Below are 17767 nucleotides of genomic sequence, written 5' to 3' on the forward strand. Positions count from 1 at the left end.
GATTCAGTAGCGCGTTGGGAAAATTGTCTTAAACGAATCCATCTATCTTCGTCGAGCTTTCAATAATCGCCTAAAAACTCTTTGAAATTTTTTACTGCTGTCTCCATAAAACGGAGTCTAATTAGTTGCATTTTAAGCAAGACAGCAGAATGTGCTATTCTCTGCAAATTTGTGTAATTACGTTTAGGACAAAACAACACCAGCAAGGTTAGAAATTAGGGAAAATTACCTAATTTTACTTGAGACAGCAGTAAAACAGCCCCTTTGCGTAATAATACTGACTACTCTTTTATCTAAAGTTCCATACATTTTTATGCATTTTCTGCTTTCTCACAAATATTTGTTTCTAGAAAAATAAGACTAATCTTCCTCTTTACATGAATCATTCATTTAATTTAAATTAGACCGGTCGAATTTTGAAAAAAAACTGGATTTCGTAAATTTGGGTGTCTCGCTCTCTTCGGCGATGCCACAGTTTTTAGGGAATTAAGATTTTGAACACTTCGAACACCTTTGATGAGTAACGTGCTGGGTCAAAATGTAAAAAAAAATGTCCACAAGTAAAAATATCCAAACCCAGAATGTCCGCAAATCCAAAAGTTCCCTCATTAAACTTTTGTTTCATTTTACATTCTTCCAGGTTTTTTTTCTCTTTATGTATAAGTCGCTTGATCTACCTATTTACAATATATTCTATAATTTTACTTCATACAAATGATTTTATTATCTCTATTTGATGACGACCGGCAGCCTCTACCCAGGTATTCCTTCCGTCATCTCCATCAGCAGATTATTCTGTACAAGCTTCAAGCACAATTTTTCGCTTGATTCTCTTCGAAAAAAAAAAAGGGAGCGGAATTTTGAAACGCATGGAGATATGTGTTTTTGGACTCTACGTATCGATGTCGCAAGCAAATAGTCAAATCAGGCATTTTATCAAATGCCTAGGCAAATAGTTAAATATTCTAATGAAATTCTGATTCTTCTCCTAATTTCAGATAAAATAAATCATTGCTCCTCCAAGAAAAAATTCTCAGTAAAAATTTGCACCACTTAATAGTATTTAAAACGATTTTTAGCTCCTGAACAGACACTGATCTTGAAATTTTCAGCATATCACAAACTACAGAATTTTTGGAATTTCAAAATTTAAAAACATGAGAATCAATCGAAGAGGAAGAGACAAAAAGAGTTCGTAGGTTTGATGAGTTATTTTTCCAAAAATAGTGAAAAATCGTGAGCTCTTCGCCATAAATTCACAAAATTTTGCAGACTGTTAAAATTTGACTATCTGCCTAGGCACTTGACAAAATGCCTGATTTCACTATTTGCCCGCGACATCGATATGGTTCGAATGCGTGGCAACGCAGCATCACCTGCATGAGGTGCAAAACACTGCAACTGCCCGTGAAATCATGATAAACACGGCGTCTAATTGACGCGGCGACGCGTGACCCCCGTCTCCCACCTCCCACGTTCCTACGCCGATGGATAGAGATGAATTGATGGATGGTGGCAGATTGAATTTTTGATCGATGCGAGTTGGCTCCCGAACTTCGGCGGCCCGTGACGCGTGTCTCGATCAGACCCGCGCCGCACAGTGGATCGAGTCAATAGGAGGGTCGGACAAAATTTGGAACCTTTAAACCCTTAGAACTCCGTTTATACAGAGTGGCCCAGACCTACCGTACCTGGCCTTTTTTTCGGTTAATTTGGTCGTACGAAGTCCAGGATCGCGGGGATGAATAGGGAATCGACCCCAAGGAATCCGAATTTCATGGTGTCAAAGCCCCCTCCCCCGTGGCGTCCCTTGGGGGGTAAAAGGGGGTCCGTACTTCAAAATTCAGGGTTTATGCTATCGGAATCAGAACGCACGGAAATTTTTAACTTAAATCGACACCAAGAAATCCAAAATCGGCCCATTCGTGTTCAAAATACCGACCCCTAAAGGTGGGGGACAGAGCCCCCTCTCAAAAAAATTCAAGTTCATTAAATTGACGTGGAGATTCGGAAAAAATGTGTATTTATGGGTAATCGACCCCAAGGAATCCAAATTTGAGGGTCCCATTGTCCTCAGAGACTTTTCTGATGGGGCACAGGGGGACTCTGAACTTTTAAATTTAACCGGTGTGGAGGTTTTACCCCTGTGCCATGAAATTCGGATTCTTTAACCGAAAAAAAGGCCTGGTACGGTAGGTCTGGGCCACCCTGTATAAAACTTTGAGGTTCTAAAAGTGGTTCTTTTGGTTTTCTCGTGAAATTTTCTTCTTGAAGCACCCATTGAAACTTAAAATGTGACGAAATGAACATCAAAATTTGCTATTTTAGTAAAAAATTTCATGTTCGGTCTCTCTGAGTGACTGGATCCAGTGTGCGGCGCCGGCACCAAGCTGGCTCACCGTGATTGATTCCAAAGAGGCGGTACCCGTCAGAATATTTAGGTACCTGCCTCACATGCCGCGATCATCTTAATTGACTTGAGCGTGAATGTCAGCTGTTATGCATAGGAAACAACATTACTTTGCGCTTCCATGGATCTGACTTCAAAACCAGGGCTCTTTTAATTGAACCGATTATTTTCCAAATCACGTATGCGCCAAGATTGAATCGGTCAGTTACAAAAAGGCTCAAGCGCCAAAAATGAGACTTCGAGAAAAATGGTAGTAACCGTTTTTTTAATCGACCCTTATAAATCTCAGAGCTCTAAAATATCAAAGCGATGAACTAATTAATCGCATTTTTAATGAATCTGCGATTTTAAACGGGTTTGTTCTTACAGTTCCAACTATTTTTTCGTATTTTTATATCGGAAACTTGAACCCTTTTGTAACTGACCGATTCAATTGCGAATGCGAGAAAAACAAGGAAAACCGTTTGATTCGCTTTGATGACAAACTTCGGATTCCAAAAATTGTATGTTTTTTAGCAACCTATTTTGAAATCAGACATTGATTAGATCAGAGAAAACGAAGAAGAAACAACTCCTGTACCACCAAAATAGGGATTGGCACTCACGTGATTTGGGGAATAGTCGATTCAATTACTTTAATGTTCACACTTAGAGCGTTCCTTATAAAAATATTCAAATATAGAAACCTAAATTCATATACAGCGACGACGGCAGCGTTCGCCGCGTGAAAAGATGCCTTACCTTAACTCGGAGGAGACACTTGGCACACTTTAGGAGAGAAGATGAAAATTTTGTACTTGTAGCTCTGTCGTTTTCCACCTGGTTTACAGGATCTCTACTTTCTTAGCTTTGCGTTTAAGTCTCTCGATTCCCTCCTGATAAAATGCATTCTGCATTAGTCCAAAGCGTCAGCCTTGTTATTTCCTTCAAACAATGCGATTGATTTTGCATACGAAGTCAATGTCTCATATGTATTCTCCCTTATACTTTCTACTTTACGTAATTCGTGGTTCTATAACTTGAAAACGTAGGATTGTAGATATTTTAAGAAAAAAATTAGCTGGTTTTTTATTTACAAATTAAAGTCTACCTAAATGCCAAATTTTAAACCATTTAAAAAACAATCATGAACGAATACTCTTTGCCTGAGGAGCCTCTTTTTGTAAACGAAAGGAGGTTAATGTCGAAGTCATTAATATTTTCTTCCTTAAAATATATTTCCTTACGTTCTGACGTGATTTTATCCTTTTTGGTCATTTTTTCCCGGGTGGTTTTGGTGAGCCTAGTTTCTGGGAGGGAATGAAATACATTTGTACTAGCTTCTTTGCTATTACAGTTTTATGCCATTTCTGTGTGTTATAGCAACCGTATCATGGTAACATGGCATGGAAAAAAAAGAGGTTGGGGTTGTTTGATGATGAGAGCATTTCCAATTAATTGTGGTAGTAACCCCAATAAATTAGGTTACTAACCCGAATATTGCGTCACTACCCCAAAATGAGTTGCGGTAACGCCACAATTACTTGTAAATGCCCATATCATCCAACAAATTAGGGTAGAACCACAATTCGTCGTCTCCCGGACGAAGTGTAACTCGATTTCAAGGTCGCAAAATTGACTCAAACAATAATTGAATTTTTTTACAAGAATAAACGTGTGCAATTTTTGTCGCAGTTTTTCTGATTTTTGCATGAGATCAGAGGAGGAATAAGTTAAATTTTCAATTATAAATGCGCAAGATTCCCCCGATAAAAATGCTATAGCAAGTGGAAAGTTGGCAACATTGAAATGTAGTTAGGTTCTCTTCTGAGAGGAGCTACGAATTTTAGGGGATACCCTTAACACTATTTGGGTCGCATTCAGCAAAAAGGAACCAGTGTAATTACAGTGATGTAAAAATGTTTCTTCTTCATAAGTATCTAAAAAATCTCCCGGAATAGCAATTAGTTTTTTCTCTCACCAAAATAATGTTGATTTTAAAGAAATATAAGTATGTAAATGTAAATACTGTACACATATTAAGTATTTTTAAACGAAAAGAAGAAGTTGCACGATTTTGAAAACATTGTAATCACGTTGGCTCCTTTTTGCTGGATGCGTTTCTTTTTAGCCTCGATCAAACACACGATAAAACGCAGTTTCGTGTCATTAAAGCGAAGGCTGTAATCGTGAAATTAACATTGAGTCCGGCAACCAGGTGATCATGTCAGGAGCATCGTCAAACCAGTAACCAACAGTGGTTTGTGCAACCAGAAGCAAGTGACCGTTTCAAGAATGCTCCAAATTGAAGAGAATTTTAATTGACTCACTGGCAGCTGCACCGACCCACGCGATCTTCATGTGCTTCAGGTATTCCGAAATTTTTTTTACGTCCCAATTTTTTTTTACTTTTTCCATTTAATGTTGCTTGCTCTGCTTTACATACATTAAAAGTGACGCAATACCGTTTGTTTGTCAATCTTCAAAGAGCGGTCAGTTGTGTGATGTTTTTTCAGTTTTTTTTATCCTTCTCGACCATCTGCATTTCTGTTAGAGTCCATGCCAAATAAGTCAAAGTACTCTTGAGATGAGATAGAAGATTTACAATCTTGATTCTTGTATTTACTAATTATGGACTGCAATCTTCTGTCACTGTAAAAAGGTTTTCAAACTATTTTAACGAGGGCTTTACTCGACTCAATAATTTTTGGAAGAAGTACAATTTTTGCACAAAACATGGCTGCTGAATGTGGAAATGTGATTTCTGTCAACGTTTTGGGTTAATTTCTGGAAAAATGTAGATGTATTTTAATGTTGTTAAACTTGTTGAAATGAGTGTTTTCTTAAATAAAAATTCAGTCTTTCATTTGCATTTATTTATAGTATAGTATGATAGAACAAGGGGGAATGACAAGAACTTGCATTTTTGCCTTAATAACTAATTTTTCCAAATTTGCATAGCTTTGACTTTGCGATAATTGGACTGAATATGCACAATGATGTTCTATTCAATTTAAGGAAGATTCACATGTTTTGAAAAATTGTCATTGTAAAGAGAAAATTAATCAACATTGGAACTACCTTCATCCAGGTGCTCATCTTGAATATGTTTTTAGAAAAATAATTTACGTCACTAAGTCTTAAGTATTATAAAAATACTTTACTGAAAAGTCATAGCAAGGCACAAAAAATACTTTATAAAAAAAAACTATTTTCTTTTCTTCCATAATAAATTAATGTTTCAAAACTTAGATCAAATCCTTTTTTCTTGTCGAGATGTTTACATTGATTGCTGTAATGCATTTCTTTCTTGGAAGAACTTTAAATATTTACTCCAGTAGTTGCCCCACTTTCCGCCAGATGGACGAGGACCCGGAATCAAAACCTGGTGAAAAACAACGGCAATTGACCTTTGACGTCAATGACCGGCCATTGATCATTTTCTCACAAATTATTCGACGTCAGCGTTCCTTTCTGGCCTGTAGAAACACTACCGGTGACAGCGGAGAACCATTTTGGCGGCCAGCTGTCGACGAAATTCACAATATCCTGATGGTATTTTGCGTAATACTTAATAAGACATGATTTTAGTTACAATAAAAAACAACTAAAAAAGCGGGTAACAGGGCAAACAATTTTTTTCAACACAAGACCAAAACGTTTCGGCTGAAAATTCAGCCATCCTCAGTTGGATAGCAACATTCTCAATTGAAAGGCACTTACTGTCAGGTACTATTTTAGATTTTTAACCATTTTTATTTGTATTTATACAACTGAGGATAGCTGAATTTTCAGCCGAAACGTTATAGTCTTGTGTGTAAAATATTTTAGCCTTGTTACCTGCTTTTTTAATTGTTTTTCATTGTATATCTTGTCACGGGCTGCGGAGCATGTCATATCTCATAATTTTAGTTACGTTTTTTTTTTTTTTTTTTTTTTACAGTGCGCGACCTTTTATAAACACAATTTTACAATCGCTGATATTAAATTTGCATCATTCAGCTCAGGGGAGTGTTTCGAAATTTGAATTGAACTTCAGTTAAAAAATCTTGCCAAAATACAGGTCTTCAAGAATATACGAAAACAAGGACTCGAGATCGATGTTGAAAATCCTCATCACTCGCAGACGTCAACCACGGACATTTTGACAACGAAACGTTTCTGAAGGCCGCGGTAGTTGTAAACGGTCTCCGGTCCGATTGCAAAATGCATGGAACCGTTTCACGTGCGCTCGGCAGTATCAATTAAAACCCGATTTCGAAATCAATGAAACCAATCGAATGTTTATTTCGATTTAATTACAACGGGATCAATTTATTTTCTTTTTGTTCTTGTCCCCCCTCGCGCGAAATTATGCCACGACCAGCGCCGATTCGCGAGAGGAGTGATTTTTTCCCCTCCGATTGATTGCAAGTTCGTTAAAAAAGCCCGAGTTTTAAAATTGAAAGCAAGCGCCGGCGCTTGCGAAGTATGTCAAAGTGCGAGATTTCATCTGACAGCGGAGCAGCGCGCGGCAACCTCAACGCTGACCACGCTCTCGCGCTGTTGCTCATTCTCATAGTGAGTCGCTAAAAAAAAATTGGCGGGAAGAAAAAGAGAAGTTGGGGTGTTAGGATCAATTCAAAATCTTCGATTTTTTCAACTTCCGGAAAATCACAATGAAAACTGTCATCGTGATATTCGTCGATAGATTGCTTTCGAGTGGAGCATAGTACGTCGCAAATGCAAAGAGGAATCGGTGATAAAAGTTTAAAGAACCAAAAATCATCAGGTTTTCAAAAATTAAGAACAATTTCAGATCGTCCTTTTCAGTCCTATTTACTCATTTCGGCCCGACTAAAATCGGTTACCGTGCCATTCTTGGCTTGAAAAATCAATTTCAACACATTCATGAAGAGGAGTGATTTTTTCGTGTATTTTTTTTCGGAAAGTACACTATTCTTTAAATATTCAAAATTAAAAAGAATGAAAATTGGAGTTGTTCCTTTTGATCAATAAAGATTGGATAAATGACGCTTGCACACTCGTCTGTTTTTAATTAAAAAACTGCGATACATGACGACAGCCACTTAAGTTTCGATTGGAGTTCTGAAACTGACTCATCGATACCAACTGTAAGTCTTACCCGTAGCATCCTTTTTAGAGCGAGGGGTTGGAACATGCGAATTGAGAAAAAAAAGGAGGAGTGGGCATTTCGGGAATCTTGGAATTTTTTTGATGACGTAGGTCGGTACCGCGACTTTTATCATCGATTTTCTTGGAAATGGTGTAGTGTATGGAACAAATGCATTCTACATAAGGTGTTTGATATGATATCATGAGTTGATTATAGAAAAAATCGGACACTATGGTCCGTTTTTCATACTTCGAATTCCGGATTTCGCTGACCAGGTTGTACCGACCTACGTCACAGGGTAAACAAACCTCAAGATGCAAACACCTCCCTTTTTTCTCTATGGAACATGCGCAGATCTCCCACGCAACTCGTGAAGTTATGAGTAGAATTTGCGACGCACTAGGCAGAGAATTCACTGAAATTTGCACAAAAATCTGCAGAATCGTTTTCACGTAAAAAATTAAGTTGTCCGATTTTTGGCAATAGCTGATGTGGCTTAGGTTCCTTGCTGCTTAACGCGTCCTAATTATTATCATTCTGTTTCTTTTTCTTCTCTCTCTCTCCCCTCCCCTCTCCCTTCATATTTTTGGGTTCGAGTTGACTAGCTGCGAAGTTCGGCGGCAATGTGCGGAGTAGGAGGGCGATACGAAACATCTCCCGTGTCGCGGGCGCGCTTTGCCAATGTGGACGTCTTTTCGGTTCCCGCGCTCATCGATTTAAAAACAGCTTAAAATAATATTGCGAATACGCGGGCAATTACGCAAACTTGTGCCACTCTCGGGCGCGCGTTCGCACGGCACGACGCCACCGACGCCCCAGCCGCCCTGCCCGTCGGTGTCGCAAAGAAAAGCGCCGTCTCCGTCCGTGGCATCGCCCAAGTTGCTCAGGAAAACTGGGAGCACCGTAACATTTATTTTCACTTACTGGAAAAAAACACATTGGATCTAGATGATCGTATAATCATATAATGGAAACTTCAATGGAAACTTTTTGGATAATTTCACTTAAAATTCACCAAATTGTACCGAATTTCAACGCACTTAATCACGTCGGGGTCACCATAATATGATCGTATAATCATATAGGGAAAAAGGAAAGGAAAGCAGGGAAATAAGGGGGTAAATGGCAAATATATGTAGGAGCGACCGTGACAGGACAAGTAGATGCAATACAATGGATAGATGTCACTATGGAAACGCATACACTAGAGTCCAGACTCTTAAAATCATCGACAAGAAAAAGTACTCTTGATTCAATCGGATTTAAGCTTAAATCAAAAGGAAATCCACGCAAATTAAGAGGCTTGGTTCTTGATTTAAGCTTAAATCTGATTGAATCAAGAGTATTTTTTCTTGTCAATGTTTTCAAGAGTCTGGACTCAATGTGTTTTTTTTTTTCCAGTGAGCTCCTTAACTCGATGACTCATGAACAATACAGCCCGTTTGCAATAGATCGTTTTCGATACATCAAATAGGTGAGATTGTATCAATATCGATTGGTTCAACATGTAAACATAGCGTCAAAAGTCAATTGAGTAATCTGAGGAAACGGGGTATTTCTGATAGACTTTTGATTCTTATGAGTACTAAATGGCATCCCAAGGTTAAATAGTTGGGAATTTTCTCATTTTCAGCTTTTCCGACTGAAATCCTGAAATTTTTGTTTGAGGTTGTGTTCTATTGTTTTGAAATGAACGATACACCGAACCACTATCGAATACGATCTATCTGACGATTTTGCAAGAGGAAGAAAAACTTGGTCATAATGGAGATGTTGCTTGTGTGAGGAATTTGCGATTTGACTGTTGATCCTTATGTAAAAGTTCGCGAGAAACACGATGTGGGCACTGGTTTTCTCTGAAATCAACTCCCAAGCTCAAAAAAATCTCTCAAGTTGAGGCCAAAATGGAGGGGATATCCCACGCTATTCTGAGAGTCCACCTCTACATCAAAACCTCCATGCAAAGATAGGGAGTAAAACATTGACAGAGCTGCCACTTTATTTGGGGACTCCACAACTGAAAACACGGCAACCCTGCTAATGTATTTGCTCCCTATCTTTGCATGGAGAGTTTGTTTTGATGTAGAAGTGGACTCTCAGGATAGCGTGGGATATCCCCTCCATTTTGACCTCAACTTGAGAGCTGTTTTTGAGCTTGGAAGATGATTGAGAAAATTAGTAGCACCATCGTGTTTCTCGCGAACTTTTACATAAGAATCGAAAGTCAAATCGCAAATTCCTCACACATGCAACATCTCCATTGCGCCAAACACGGTGCAGTCGACGTCAAAGTCATATCAGCGCCTGCAAGACTGCGGGAATACTTCATGCATTGCGCCAAACAGTGCAATCGGCGTCAAGCGCACATTAGCGCCTACAAGACTGCATGAATACTTCTCGCATTGCACGAAACGCAATGCGAAAGGTATTTGCGGTAACTACTGGACTACGGGTATCGGCACATCGCCGCTAGCTGGATTGAAGGCGCACCACACTGTGAAGATGACTCGACACTTGACCACGAAGCCCTCAGTTGTTTTATATTTCCCATATTCATCAGACTTTTGTGTTAATGTTTCTCTCAATGATGTAGGTAATTCCAAGCGCTAGAACCACTTGCAAGTCGCAACCGAATATCAAAAACGTGAAACCTTTCAAATCCAAAAGTGTCTCGAAGTATACCCTAAAGATTTGATAGATTTAACCAAACGCCACGGTTAACAAAAAATTTTGGTTGATCACCCGAATCGTTTTGGTTCATCTAACAGACAGAAAATTAATCAAAGTATCCAAAAACACAGAAATTTTCAACTGTGTAATTGCTAGGGTCGTGTCAGATAAGGTACCGCGCTTTTTCTGGTTATACACGAAATGTAGCTCAATAGCTGAGCTCTGATTTAGAGGCAGAGAAATGATTACTTAGCCACGATTGATCCCATAGCCGACCCAGGCACGTAGTTAGAATTTCGTTTTGAGAAGGGGGGCTTGGCCGGGTGAGGGGGGATCTGGGGGTACCGCAAATTCCATGTATCATTTATTCTTCCTTCTTTTTCCGCATTTTTTTACCCAGTTACCAATTTTCATTAATCTTGGTTGATAAGCATTGCCGCAGTGTTAAAAAGACGATTTTTTTCCTCCAGTTTTGGGGAGTCGTGGCGCCTAGGAAAAGCGTTTTTGGAAAAAAATTTATCCCTCAAAAACGTCTTTTTTCTTACCCAAAGAATCGACTTATTCAACATTCGTATTTAATCCTAGGACACCCTGTAGATATATTCTCACGGTGCGCCCTTCCAACACGCGGTGTTGGAATTCCCTGCTTGTTTGTTTTCTTGATACTGTAAGCGCACCGTATCAGTCTATTTTTCCCGACCAATGAAAAACCGGCACGCGAATGGCCGTACTCTGTCTATGTGGGACTCTAGGGTTTTGATTGGTGGCGAGACCAGAATCATCCATGAAAACTCCCGAAATTCGGGCCGCGATTGGTCAAACGAGCCGCTCAATGCGCGGCAAGAGATTAGCCGAACGTGCGGCTCCAAGCGAGCGGCAGCCACTGAAAACCCAGTGACCCACTAAACGGAAGTGGACGTGAGCGGCTCATTCTCATTCGGACTCCAGATCGGGCGTTGCCGTATCGTTCGAATTTTCATGGAATTCTTGATTAGAATCGACGGTTTTCACTCCAAATTTGACTCGAGCGGGCAGGAGCGCGATGCAGCGGCGCACAATGGATCGAGTCAATTAGAGAGGTTGGACATGAATTTTTTTTGCTAAAACTGCAAATTTTGATGTTTATTTTATCACATTTTAAATTTTAATAGTTGCTCCTTGCAGGAAATTTCACGAGGAAACCAATGGAACCACTTTTAGGACCTCAAAATTTTGTGTATACGGAGCTTTTAAAGTTTCCAAATTTTGTCCGACCTCGATCCACTGTGCGGCGACGGCGGCAATCACCTCGAAATACGAAGCGCAAAAAAAATCTGGCTGCACACGCAACGTTGTCGGGTGCGGCATCCTCTAAAAACTGAATTTTTTTGCGCGGTTTTTAGTGAAGTAGTGATGAGTCAGGTGTAGCGGGAGACCTCGATTCACACATCGCCGAGTTTTTGCGACTTCATTCAGTTTTTGAAGCTTTTTTTTCGCCTCCTATCTTCACTTATTTTACTGGAACAAAATGTCAATTGTATGTGTAACCTGTGGATTACAAAATAAGTGGTGTTAGGCAATCGCGGTTCGATTCAGCATTTTCGGCTCTTATTGTGTTCAAATAATCGATTCAGGGAGAGAATTTACTTTTGTTAAATGTCATGCGAATAAGAGCCTGGAGATATTATATTGAATTGGGAGTTGTGGCTCGTTTTTCACAACATCCTCTTTTTTTATCTGCGGAGATGAAATTGATGCAGAACCTTTTTGGAACTGTTCACTTCAATTTTACCAATTAAAAAGCAGATTTACTCGTTTTTCTTTGCTTTTTTTATTGGTTTAATTCACTTTTTACCTTCTTTTGATTCAGGTGGCTGTCTACAAATCATCCAGGCTGATAAAACAAAAAATGTGAACAACTGGATGTGATTAAAATTGTTTCACTCAGTATACGTCACATCTACTTCATTGTAGGCAACGTTATGTTGGCATCTTAAAGTGAAAACAACTTGAACGGGAAAACTCCCTTTATATTAGAGCAGTTAATGTAGACATAAAACATTGCAAAAAAATGTACGACAATGGGCTCAAAAACGGAATCTAAAGAACGGAATCGCTAATTTTTTACATACTAATTTTACTTCAAAATACCTCAACTTGTTTTCAATGAAAAGAGAGGAAAAATCCTCGCCCCCTTCTGCACTTCCACAGTTGGAATCTTAATCATTGAAAAGTTTAGAATACAGGGCTGGCGGCACGATTTACAAAGGAATGCAATCAAAAGCGTGCCTGCATAGAGGGGATTTGAACCCACTACATTCATATTTGTAGGACATGCTGAAAATTGATTTGTAGAATCACGACGATGGATTAACTATTCTACGTTTAGCGGCATTTTAAGTCAGAAATATTCACAGATTGTGCTATTTACGTATTCGGAGTATCCTTTATTATGTAGTTCGATCTGCTTCACCATACGGGAATGTACTTTCAATGATTTAGCATTCTTGTTGTCAAGTTAAGCAACAAAATTATTAAGATATTATTGTATGGAAGCACCCTCGCCTGATGTTAACACCAAAATTATGCAGTTCTACTTTTTCCCAAATTAATTTTGGCTAGTACCTGTTTAGAAACATTTATTTTATAGCTATGCGTTCTTCTAACCCAAACTTTTCATTTATGTTACTTGTTTTTAATTGATTTTCATTCGAAAGTGGAAGTTCAAAACATTGACGCGGCAACACTGGAAAGTTTGCCGCGGATGAAAGACTGGAGCAAAGGCGATTAACCTGCACACCGCCCCGGTGCCACTGTTTGAAAAAAAAAGTGTTGCCAATTTTAGCTGAGAGTAGTAATAGATCCCTACAGACAACTATTTGTGCTTGATGGGTGTCCGCAAGTTGCATTTGCAAAATTGAAGGCGTGATCGGCGTGAACTTGCAAAGTCCTGCTCAGTACTGGCAATGAGGTGTCGCTCGGATTCGGGAGAAAAGTTAAAAAACGAGACCCGATTACGTCTCTCGTATCTCCGGCGGTGTTGATCACGCAAATTGCATTTTTACCGGGAGAATTTTAACAAATTCTGACTGAAAATTTCATCAATTTTTCTTTAAATCTAATGCAAAAATTAGACTTTCCGACGAAAATTATGCAGGTTTATTCTCGTAAAAAAGGAAATTCTTTGAATCAATTTCGCAGCCTTGGAAGGGATTTACATTCCCTCTCGTGGGAAAAGACGACATAAAACAAACGAAAACAAACACAGTATAAGAATACAGGAGGGGAGAACATGCGTGGATCACGGCGCAGAGATACGACTATTCGTGCTTGATGGATGCACGTGATGCATCTGCAAAATTGAAGGCGCGATGGCGCGCGTTGTTAACTTGCAATTCTCCGTTTTATGCTGCCAATGAGGAGTCGCTCAGATTTGGGAGGAAAGTTAAAAAACGAGGCTAGAATTCGTCTCTCCTATCTTCCGCTGTATTGATACTCATTTTCTTTCAAGTTGATGTCCGATTTTTTTTCAGGATGTAATTGTAAACCTAAATTTAAAGCTCGTCTTCACCGGTACCATACAACATATGCATACAACACGCGGAGCACGGTTTGTAACAACCCTCGGCCTCGGGTCAATTTGACCCAGCTTTAACTTCTAGGCCTCAGTGAAAATACCATTAAAATAACCGCACCTTCCTCGTCAAAAACTCAGCATTCAATAACAGAGCGAAAAGAGGCCATTCAGACAGTGACTTTCAATAAAATGTAGTTGGGGTTGATCTCGCAAAAATAGGCTGTAAGAGTTTGGTCGCGTCCAAATGCATTCTAATTGGCAACGAAATGATTGTTGAAGAAGACTCCGCAAGATATATATCCCTGATGCATTTAATGCATTTAATCCGATCTCTTTTTTCTACGTTTCTTATTGATTTTGTCTTTTTCAACTGATCACTTGTTTTTCTCTCTCGTTCCTTCAAAATTTCAGCTTGTACATACTAGATTGAAGTTTTCATTTTTAACTGAGATTAAACAGATATTTCCGGATGACATATTTCTTGGGTTCATTATTCTCAGACTTTTTTTAAACTCTGTATTAGAGTAAAGTAGAATAAAATATTAGAATATAGTACTAGTTTTTAAAAGTATAGTGGAAGTCACGAGGCAGGTTTGATCATAAAGCGCTCCCCATCGGCCGAGCGCTCAAAAACCATTTTAGAATTTAGCAAGCATGCATTCTAATACCTAAGTCGAGATGTTTAGAAAAATTAACTGCACCTCAAGTTAAAGATATTGGACGTGAAGCTTATCTACGTATGGGAAGGTTTTTTTTTCATTTGACTATATTTTCTTTTCAATCCTATTTCGGCTCAAGTTTGTAAGTCCTGACTTGGGTCATAGGACTTATGGTCCAATTTTTTATTTCCATAAACTCTTTGGTCCAATTCATTTTTTCCACGGATTTTCGCCCTCAAAATTTTGTCCAAGTGAAATTCGTCCCCCTAAATACTTAGTTCTACGCTCTTGTTTGTCCAGCGTTTTCAGGCCACATTTCTGTTGTACAGTAAAGTCAAAAGCCTAGGTCCAAAAAAACCACGAAGAAAATACTTTGGACGAAAAAATTAATGGACATAAGAAATTAAACCAAAAGCACTGTAACCCTGACTTGGGCCAAGATGCCGGGCACCCCGTTTGTTTCGCGGGTGATATGGCAACGCGAGAGAAGACCCAGCTCACTGGACGATGAGAAGAGCGCTGCAGCGGCCGGCGCGCGGCGATGTCCACGAAAGACGCAAGCGGAGTGAGAGAGAGAAAGGCATTAAAGGTGGGACAAAGTAACGTTGCTAAGTATTGCATCAAACGTGATGTAATAATCCTGTGCTCAGTTCGCTGATTCGCGTGTGTGACTTTCCCGAAGGTTTGTGTGTTTGTGTGTGAGAGAGAGGAGAGGGGCCCCGATCCAGATATCTACATACTCACGGGGACCCACAGCGCGGCGGCCGGCGCTCAACGGGCCCCCGGTCCAGGGCCCCCTCCCCGGGCCGCGCCTGGAGAGGGCGGGGAGGGGGAGGACTTCCTAGTCGCCGCTACTACAAAACCAAGGGGCCAGAGCCAAGAGCCATCAGTCAAGTTTTGGATTCGGTGTGAGCGCAACGCGGGCAAGATGAGAGTGTTCGGTGTGCTAGTGTTAAGTGTCGCCTTGGTCTTGGCCGAGGACGCCAAGTCGGACAAGAGTGCCGAGAGTGAAAACACCGTCGAGGACAAGAAGCAGGAGAAGCGAGGGCTCTACGGCTTCGGCCACGGGTTCTGGGGCGGCGACGGAAACTACGGCGACTTCGGCGGCCACGAGTTCGGCGGGCATGGACACGTCAAGTCCATCACCATCACCAAGGAGGTACCCGTCCCTTACCCGGTCCATGTTGAAAAGCATGTGCCTTACCCCGTCCACGTCAAGGTCCCCGTCGACAGACCCTACCCTGTCCACGTGCCTAAACCCTACCCAGTCACTGTAGAGAAACACGTCCCAGTGCCCGTCAAAGTTCCCGTCCCTGCACCCTACCCGGTCGAGAAGCACATCCCGTACCCGGTCAAAGTCCCCGTCGACAGACCATACCCCGTCCACGTACCCAAACCCTACCCAGTCTACGTCGAGAAGCACGTTCCTTACCCAGTGGAGAAACACGTGCCTTACCCAGTCAAAGTCCCAGTTGACCGTCCCTACCCAGTCCATGTCCCTGTCGAAAAGCCAGTGCCTTACCCAGTCGAGAAGCCTGTGCCTTACCCAGTCAAGGTCCCAGTCGACAGACCTTACCCAGTCCATGTGCCAAAACCATACCCAGTCCACGTTGAGAAGCCAGTGCCTTACCCCGTCGAGAAGCCTGTGCCTTACCCAGTCAAGGTGCCCGTCAAGGTACCCGTTGAAATCCATGTTCCTGTAGAGAAGCCCGTCTACGTGCCGGTCAAGGAGCACCACCACGAAGAACATCATCATGATGAACATGATTACCCGAGCTACGGCAGCAGCTACAGCTACAGCACCTACGGAGGTGGATACGGACATCACTACTGAGGTGCCCGCGTCTGAAAACGGTCAAGTATCCTTCCTTCACGTAGCGCCCGCAAAGGGTCCTGGGAGACCTGCAACATTCCGGCGAACAAGGGCAGAGACTTTTCTTGCGGTGCGTGAGGATCTCATTAATTACGTGTGATTTTTCCTGTGTCAACGAACTATCGCAGGCGTCGACTGCACCACGCCTTTTTGCATCGATTCATGTTTCACTTAAAGTGCAATACGAGTTTTATAAAAGTAACTCGATCACAATACCAGTGATATGTTTCCTCCGTAAGTTACCATTGTGATTCCCTAATTTTACGATCCGACCCCGCGAGTAACACACTCAACTGTGCAATAACTCCTTTGAGACTCTTAAGTGTACGTAACGACTAAGATGATACATTTAACTTCACTTTCAATCAGTGATAACGTTTTGCCTAAATCTGTATACGGTATTTTGGGGGGAAATTTTAGGAACTCCTCAATGAGGATTCTCCTCAGTTCTATATTCGGTAATCCCTTCCATTTATTTTGATCAAAATTTAAATCTAAGGATTCTACATAGCTGCTCATATTTTTGCAGAGATTTGATTAATATCTGTCAAATCATTTCAACTCGCTCTAGTCATTTTTGCATGAATTACATTTACTCAGACTTCGAATTGCGAGTATGGGAAGCATTTTAAAGAAATAGAATCCTGTAAAGCTACCTCGTAATCAAAAATTATGTAGAAGATAATTGTCAAACTTTTTCGTATATTTGACATGATTTCTGATTGCCAGGAATTTCACTTTTTCGTTGTTCGGAAAATTGGCTAAAACATCGTTTCTGTAAAAAAATTGATGCCACTTGGAAATATTATTTGGTGCGTTCCAAGTCCACCTTATCATCCTTGCCTGAATGATTTTAATATTTCTGATTTTCTTCAAAGATTCCAGACGTCAGTTGTACCTGAAATTTTATACTTATGTTACCATATTGGAAACTGAAGTTACCTACCTAAATAAAATCATTCAAGATAAAAATTATCTCTTCAAATGTTTTGCCTTTTTTAAATTTTGTTTTTCACGTTTAAACTGAACTATCGCCTCTTTTCATCCGTCCATAGTTACAAAATGCAGAATTTTTGATGATGATGTTGCATTAGCATCTGAACAATTATTCATACACCCACTTATGATAGAGTATTTTTGTGTAAAATAATGAGAATTAAAACGTTATTTGAAGAACAATTTCTAATAGTTTTCTACCTACTTTTCCTTCCAGCTCCTGATTTTTTTTCTGTGGTAAGAATGCGAGAAAGAATTTCTAATGCTATAAAAATCAATTTTCCATTACCAGAAAAATGATAAAGTATTGAAATTACCGATAATTTTAAAATTAAGATTTTTGAGATATTGGGAGGATTTCCCATAAAAAAGAGAATGATAAACTAAAATACTTTAACCATCCCAATTATTTAAAAGAATTATAAATTTCCTTAACTTTCTCTTCGTGACAGAAATTGTACATTTTAGTAGAAGTAGCAGGAGTCGCGAAGAACATATACTTTTTGTG

General features: G+C 40.1%; 1 protein-coding gene across 1 annotated transcript; it reads left to right on the forward strand.

Annotated features, from left to right (window-relative positions):
• Positions 1 to 14981: 14981 nt before the first annotated feature.
• On the forward strand, positions 14982 to 17442 carry LOC109036172 (uncharacterized). Its single transcript, XM_019050148.2, has one exon. It carries the CDS (start codon positions 15319 to 15321, stop codon positions 16222 to 16224), a length of 906 nt encoding a protein of 301 aa, XP_018905693.2. The 5' UTR covers positions 14982 to 15318; the 3' UTR covers positions 16225 to 17442.
• The last annotated feature ends 325 nt before the right edge of the window (positions 17443 to 17767 follow it).

The sequence above is a fragment of the Bemisia tabaci genome, chromosome 2 (genome assembly GCF_918797505.1).
Source record: "Bemisia tabaci chromosome 2, PGI_BMITA_v3".
NCBI classification, from domain to species: Eukaryota; Metazoa; Arthropoda; class Insecta; order Hemiptera; family Aleyrodidae; genus Bemisia; species Bemisia tabaci.